The sequence below is a fragment of the Trichosurus vulpecula genome, chromosome 7 (genome assembly GCF_011100635.1).
Source record: "Trichosurus vulpecula isolate mTriVul1 chromosome 7, mTriVul1.pri, whole genome shotgun sequence".
In the NCBI taxonomy this organism is placed as follows: domain Eukaryota; kingdom Metazoa; phylum Chordata; class Mammalia; order Diprotodontia; family Phalangeridae; genus Trichosurus; species Trichosurus vulpecula.
Window position 1 is genome coordinate 43,445,290 of NC_050579.1, and position 7,877 is coordinate 43,453,166.

The window sequence follows — 7,877 nt, forward strand, 5'->3', positions numbered from 1 at the left end:
CTGGGCATTACACAGGGAAGTGTGTGGGTCCATTAACAAGAAGGGAACCTTGAAGGAAGTCTTAAAGAGAGAAGAACAAAGAATAGGATGTAGCTGTGACCAGAAAAACAAAACAAAACAGCTTTATTATTGCTCAGGATAAATGAGGAAGTGTTGAGTTATGTGGAGCTGGGGTGGGGTTTGAAATAAAATGGAGTGATAGGCCTTGATTCTCTTCATCCCCTAAGAAGACTTGTACAGTTTAAATCCAGGGGAAGAGGCAGGAGGCTAAGGGGTGAGGAGAAAAGGGGGCAGAATCAATCTTCTTCTCTTCTTAGGCAAAAGAACCAAATCAGCAGCAGCCCCCAGAGCTCCCACAGCAGCCCCCAGAACGCTGGCTGTGCCCACTGCCACTGTCACAACAGTCAGACCTCTGGTGTCTGCGCCTGTGGGATCTTCTGTGATGGGAAAAGAGGCAGCAGCCGCCCTCAGAGCCAGAGCTGCAGCAACCCCCAGAGCTGCAGCACCCTCTAGAGCTAGAGTCACAGCAGGAGGAGACTGGAGGAGGGCAGGGAGCCTGGGGAGGGCACTTGGGCGGGCACTTGGGGGTCTGGCACTTTGGAGGTGGCTGGCACTGTTGCTGGTTTTGTTGGCAAGACATCTCTGGTTGAGTTCAGTTATCCTGAAATAAAATAACTTTTTAAATATATGAAACTTTTGTTCACTTTTTATCAGTCTAACTTGTGTTAGTAATTTACCTAGAACACATTAGTATACAGAAAGAAAAGACTTAATTTCTTCCAGCTAAATGCTGTTTGGTTGGAATTTGGGAATCTTAAATATAAATATGGAATCACCAACATTTTATCTATGTCCATGTACACATATGTATATATATATGTGTGTGTGTGTGTGTGTGTGTGTGTGTGTGCGCGCGTATGTATATATACATTCATGCATATATACAAATACCCAATATGATGTATAATTTATAACAAGGTCAATTATACACAATTTTAAAAGTTAAGTTGTAGTTTATATGTTCTAGGGTAAAGAATGTCTCTAGACATTCAAAACAGAATTCTTTATCTTTCCCCTCAAACCCTTACTTTTCCTGAACTTCCTAATCATCACCCTTCACTTTTCACCCCCCCCCCCATATTTCCAATCCATGGCCAAATTTCTAATCTCACAACATGTCTTGAACAAACCCCCTTCTGTCCTCTCACACTGACCCCACCCTGGGGCAGGCCCTCGTTATCTCATGCCTGGACTATTACAATAGCTTGGGGGTGAGTCTGCCTGGCCCAAGTCTCTAAGGCATTTCAGTCTGTCCTTAATTCACCCACCACAATGACTTTTTAAAGCTCAGCTCTGGCTACATAAACCCTCATCCCACTTGATAAGTCCAGAGGCTCCCAGTTATCTCTAGGATCAAGTAAAAAGTTTCCTCGTGGGCTAATAAAGCCATCCACAACATACCTCCTTCCTACCCTTTACTGAACTCCATGCACTATTATCTGGCCTCACACATAACATGCCACCTCCTGACTCTGTCTTTTGCCTGCTTTTCCCTCATGTATGGAATGCTCTCCTTCCTCAGCTCTCTTTGGTTCCTCCAACACTGAGCTATCACATTCTGCAAGAAGTCATTCCCAGCCCTCCCACAGATACCAGTGCATCCCACTTGGAGATTATCTCCCATTTACACTGCATAGATCTTATGTAAATGTAGTTATTTGCCTCTTGCCTTTTCCATTGGAATGTGAGCTCTTTGAAGTCAGGGACTGTTTTGTGCCCCCACCTTTTGGGGGGCCCTAGTAAGCACTTAATAAATGCCTGTTGGCTAAATGACTAACTGAGCACATCCTTTGGTTTTCAGTTCGTGACAATTTCAAGGAACTCAGACATTTACTGTCCTTTCCTCCTCCAGATTAGACCCTTGCCTAGTTGTCTCCTGGGCAGATCCAGATTAGTTCTCCACCAGCCTAGAACAAATCCGAAGCACAAGCTTCTATTTTTCACAAACTGCTGTACTTCTAAGCATATTTCCTCCTTCCTGGACCCTCTATATTTCTTCCTTCATCCCCACTGCTGCCTGTCTTCCCACTCCTCTCTCCCCCTGCTTTGTACTCTCTCCTTCCCTCTCCTCCAACATCCTCCATGCCTCCTAAGGCTCTCATGCAGATACTCACTCTGATCACAGACACGGAGAGGAACTCTCTGCTGAAGAATCAGAATGGGTAAGGAACCAGAGGAAGAGACATCTTTTATAGAGCATCTCAGGCTGAGCTGTTGGCATGACACCCAGCTCTCTAGGAGGAAAATTGTCTTTCCCAACCCATGGCATGTGTCAGACAATTCCTGACATTCTCCAGCCTCTCATACATGGACATGAGCTAACATAAGGATCACTCATTTGAAAGGGACAGCTTCTTACTTATTGTTACAGTGGAGGAAACTGAGTTATTGCACAAGATCACAGACTTAGGGAAGAAGACAAAAGAACCCACAGCCTCAGAAATGAAGTCCAATGCTCTTTTCAGAATACCAAACCATGGCAACATTAAGACTGCTCCTCTTGGTGGGTGGAATCTAGATTTTACTCTCAGAAAGCCACATTTTTAAAGATTGAGAGTCTTCCAATCATGTCTGAGGAAAATGTCATGAAGTTCAGCCCCTGAGCAAAGGTTCTATAGGTTTTGGACACTGTTCTCTTAACTCCTAGAAACATCCAAGTGCCCTCATGATTCCCCCCATTCTTTCCCCTTGCCCCATCCAATGCAGAACCCAGTGCAATACAGAGAAGGGAGAATTTAGCTAGGAGTCAAAGGGTCTAAATTTAAATCTTGGCTCTGCTACTTATGACTCTCATGACCTTGGGAAATCCATTTAAACCATCTGAGTTTCAGTTTCTTCATTTCCAAAATGAGGTCATTTGGCTATATGGACACTAAGGTATTGTTCTGTCTCCATCTACAATCTCAGTATTATCCCCTGAAACATTCTCATCCTATTCTTAGCTTTGATCTGTGCCTTCTCCAAGACATATTTTTTTGTGAGTTATTCACCTATCACCTCCATTCACAGACTCAAGCTTGAGCACAGAACTTTGTTCTCAAGCTTTCACTTCCTCAAATCACTGAATGGTTAACCCAGATCTAAGGCTCCCATTCTCCTCTTATTTTTCAGAGGGAAATCAAAAAGGAGCTAGTAACCATGTATTCATTGTTTTTTATTCGTTCATTGTTTCAACAAATACTCAAGGGCCTATTCTGTGTAAGGCTCTGTGGTCAGGGTTGCTAAAGACAAAAAGGATGACTAAGACATAGTTCCTTCCTTCAAGGAGCCTATAATTTCGTAGGGGGGGAATGAATTCACAAATATCTATAATGGAATATAGGTGCCATAAGAGGGATCTTTACCAAATACTTTAAGAACTCAAAGAAGAGAGTTACCAGGGTTACCAGGAGCATCCGTTTTATTGAAGTGGGAAAATCACTAGATCTGGGGTTAGAGGATCTGGGTACAAATCTTGGCTCTGCTACTACCCTGGATAAGCTCTTTATATATCAGTTTTCTCACTTTTAAAGTGAGCGGGTTGGTTTAGATAACCTCTAAAGACCCTCTCTTCTAAAATTGTGACACTTGGATCTATAGCATTATATGCAGTGAGGTAGACCTGTTTTTCACTTGGTAGGACTAATCAAGTTCCTATTAACAATGGTGACAATGATGGCAATGGTGGTCATGGTGGTATTATAATGGTGGTAAGGACAATGATGATAGCAGGGTAAGAATAAGATGGTGGTGGTCATTGTAGCAGCGGTATTGATGATGCCAATGGTAAAGACAATGATGATGGTGGTGGTGATATTGATGATGATGGTGGTAAGGACAATAATGATAGCAGGGCAAGAATAAGATGGTGGTGGTCATTGTAGCAGTGATAGTGATGATGCCAATGGTAAAGACGATGATGATGGTGGTGGTGATATTGTTGATGATGGTGGTAAGGACAATGATGATAGCAGGGCAAGAATAAGTTGGTGGTGGTCATTGTAGCAGCGGTATTGATGATGCCAATGGTAAAGACGATGATGATGGTGGTGGTGATACTGATGATGATGGTGGTAAGGACAACGATGATAGCAGGGTAAGAATAAGATGGTGGTGGTCATTGTAGCAGCGGTATTGATGATGCCAATGGTAAAGACGATGATGATGGTGGTGGTGATATTGTTGATGATGGTGGTAAGGACAATGATGATAGCAGGGTAAGAATAAGATAGTGGTGGTCATTGTAGCAGCGGTATTGATGATGCCAATGGTAAAGACGATGATGATGGTGGTGGTGATATTGATGATGATGGTGGTAAGGACAATGATGATAGCAGGGTAAGAATAAGATGGTGGTGGCAGTCGTAGCAGTGATAGTGATGATGCCAATGGTAAAGACGATAATGATGGTGGTGGTGATATTGATGATGATGGTGGTAAGGACAACGATGATAGCAGGGTAAGAATAAGATGGTGGTGGCAGTAGTAGCAGTGATAGTGATGATGCCAATGGTAAAGACGATGATGATGGTGGTGGTGATATTGATGATGATGGTGGTAAGGACAATGATGATAGCAGGGTAAGAATAAGATGGTGGTGGCAGTCGTAGCAGTGATAGTGATGATGCCAATGGTAAAGACGATAATGATGGTGGTGGTGATATTGATGATGATGGTGGTAAGGACAATGATGATAGCAGGGTAAGAATAAGATGGTGGTGGCAGTCGTAGCAGTGATAGTGATGATGCCAATGGTAAAGACGATAATGATGGTGGTGGTGATATTGATGATGATGGTGGTAAGGACAATGATGATAGCAGGGTAAGAATAAGATGGTGGTGGCAGTCGTAGCAGTGATAGTGATGATGGTGGTAAGGACAATGATGATAGCAGTGTAAGAATAAGATGGTGGTGGCAGTCGTAGCAGTGATAGTGATGATGCCAATGGTAAAGACGATAATGATGGTGGTGGTGATATTGATGATGATGGTGGTAAGGACAATGATGATAGCAGGGTAAGAATAAGATGGTGGTGGCAGTCGTAGCAGTGATAGTGATGATGGTGGTAAGGACAATGATGATAGCAGGGTAAGAATAAGATGGTGGTGGCAGTCGTAGCAGTGATAGTGATGATGCCAATGGCAAAGACGATAATGATGGTGGTGGTGATATTGATGATGATGGTGGTAAGGACAACGATGATAGCAGGGTAAGAACAAGATGGTGGTGGCAGTTGTAGCAGCGGTATTGATGATGCCAATGGTAAAGATGATGATGATGGTGGTGGTGATATTGATGATGATGGTGGTAAGGACAATGATGATAGCAGGGTAAGAACAAGATAGTGGTGGTCATTGTAGCAGCGGTATTGATGATGCCAATGGTAAAGACGATGGTGATGGTGGTGGTGATATTGATGATGATGGTGGTAAGGACAATGATGATAGCAGGGTAAGAATAAGATGGTGGTGGCAGTTGTAGCAGCGGTATTGATGATGCCAATGGTAAAGACGATGATGATGGTAGAGATGGTAACGGCAATAATGATCTAATGACATAATGCATGCAAAGTGCTTTGTAAGCCTTCATATGCTAAGTGAATGTCACCTTACTACATATATCATGCCATGATGAAACAGGCAGCGATGCTGATGATAAGAGTAGGAAAGGATCCAGTCCTGCCTGTCACTTAGTCCCCACCCACCAGTCATCTACTGTTCCAGTTGCTCAATAGAGAGTTCTGGACTCTGAACCTCAGGGAAGATTTGAGGTCTCCCATGATGGGTGGGCAGGCTAGTAGTGGGTGGGCTTAGTCAAGACTGGTGTACCCTGTGTGGTCAGAGGCCACATACGCACACACACACAAACCCACACAGAATCATACACACACACACAATTTGAATGATCCAACATATCAAGTAATTTCTCATAAACCCTACTTCTTTCCTTGTCTGCGGAGGTTTCTCTACAGCTCATTTGGAATATTTGGACCCCTTTTCTCTTTCCTCCCTCTGGTCTCATTGCCACCCTCCATCTAACTAAACTGCCCATCTTGGACTTGCTGGTTGTTGAGTTTCTTCTGTATTGTGTTGTTCACTTTCTAGCTGCCTAGCCTTCTGATTCTGGTTTGGGCCATTCACTGGTTGTTACCTTCAGGGAACATCACTTGTTACTCATTGGCTATAAAATGTAGTTTTAAAATTAGAAATAATAACAGTAATAATAATAATAATATGCATTAAGAAATTTGTTGGCACTGGGAAATAAGATATACAGGCAATGGGGTATAAAAATCTATCTTACCTACAAGAAAGTAAGGGGAAATGGGATAAGGGGGGGTGGCAGTGAGATGACAGAAAGAAGGGAAGACTGGGAAAAGGGGCAATCAGAATATATGCCATCTTGGGGTTGGGGAGGAGGGTAGAAATGGGGAGAAAATTTGTAACTCAAAATATTGTGGAAATCAATGTCGAAAACTAAAAATATTAAATAATAAAAGAAAAAAAGAAATTTGTTGGTATTCTGAAATGAAAGGTGAATGGGAAGAACATAGTTAAGACCCTTTACATCTAAACAAACAATATAATTCTTAATTACAAAAGTGATCATCTTAGATTTGGAAAATACCTTTACAAAAATCTATGCAATATTAACAAAATCCAGGGCCTGTTACTCTAAGGAAGGTTCAGGAACATTAGTGATTCCACACCAAAAAGAGAAAGAAGATACAGATATTTTAGAGCACCTGATAATCATATTAAAAAACTTACAGATATATTCTTGGAAAATCAGAAATCATGAGCAAAGGCTACCATGTACACACACATGCACATACATATATACACACATATATATTTATATACACATATATGTATATATTGAATTACATATTTCAATTTAGGTGAAAGTGGCTTACCTCCAGGTGTAGCTTATGAAAAAACTAAGATTGCAGAGTGGAACCGAAAGACCCTGCATGGGCTACACATGGATGAATTTAACTAACAAATATAGTGGCCAAAAAACCTAAAATGTCTGGGTCACATGGCTTTGTTTGAGGAAACGGAGGGATTTATAATGGTAATTCAGGACCAGGACATTGCTATCAGAAATTACAGAAGGGCTATCCTAAAGAAGCCTGGACTTAATCTTTAGTGTAGCTTCTGCAAAGAAATGGTGAGATTGTGAAACAACACTACACTACACCTCTCAAATGCTTAGTAAGATATGATTGAGTGGCTAGAAGTATATATGAGAAGCCCACTATCATGGAATAACAGGTGACAAATCCTCTTAGTCTAAATACAGGCCTGGAGAACTCAACCAACAGACTATACTGGAACTGGACTGAACCATCACCTGAAATTACCTGTAAATAATGTTTATTCATAAGAATCTAAAAATAATGTTTTTACTAGATCTCTCCATACTCAGTCAATTGTTTTTCAGTCATGTCTGACTCTTCGTGATGCCATTTAAGGTTTGTTGGCAAAGATATTGAGATGATTTGCCATTTCCTTTTCCAGCTCATTTTCCAGATGAGGGAGATGAGGTTAAATGATTTGCCCAGGGTCACACAGCTAGTTAGCGTCTGTTCATACGACAAACTCATAATCTCCAGGCTGCAACCAAAGAAAAGCATTCAAAATCTAGAGATCAAGCTGAGGAAATCAAAATCATTTGAGAACAGAATGAGGAATGGTATGTCTTCCATGTTGTCCTGTAGGCTATTAAAGTTATACTAAGGCTACTTTCCACTATCCTAAAGTAGATGATTTTACATTTATAAAAGCTGAACTTTTATTCAGCTATGAAACCAACTATTTTTATCCACCTCACA

General features: G+C 41.6%; 1 protein-coding gene across 1 annotated transcript; it reads right to left on the reverse strand.

Moving 5' to 3' along the window:
• Nucleotides 1-331: 331 nt before the first annotated feature.
• On the reverse strand, nt 332-640 carry LOC118856084 (late cornified envelope protein 2A-like). The gene has a single exon (XM_036766159.1). The coding sequence runs from the start codon at nt 638-640 to the stop codon at nt 332-334; it is 309 nt and encodes a 102-aa protein (XP_036622054.1).
• Between the last annotated feature and the right edge of the window lie 7,237 nt (nt 641-7,877).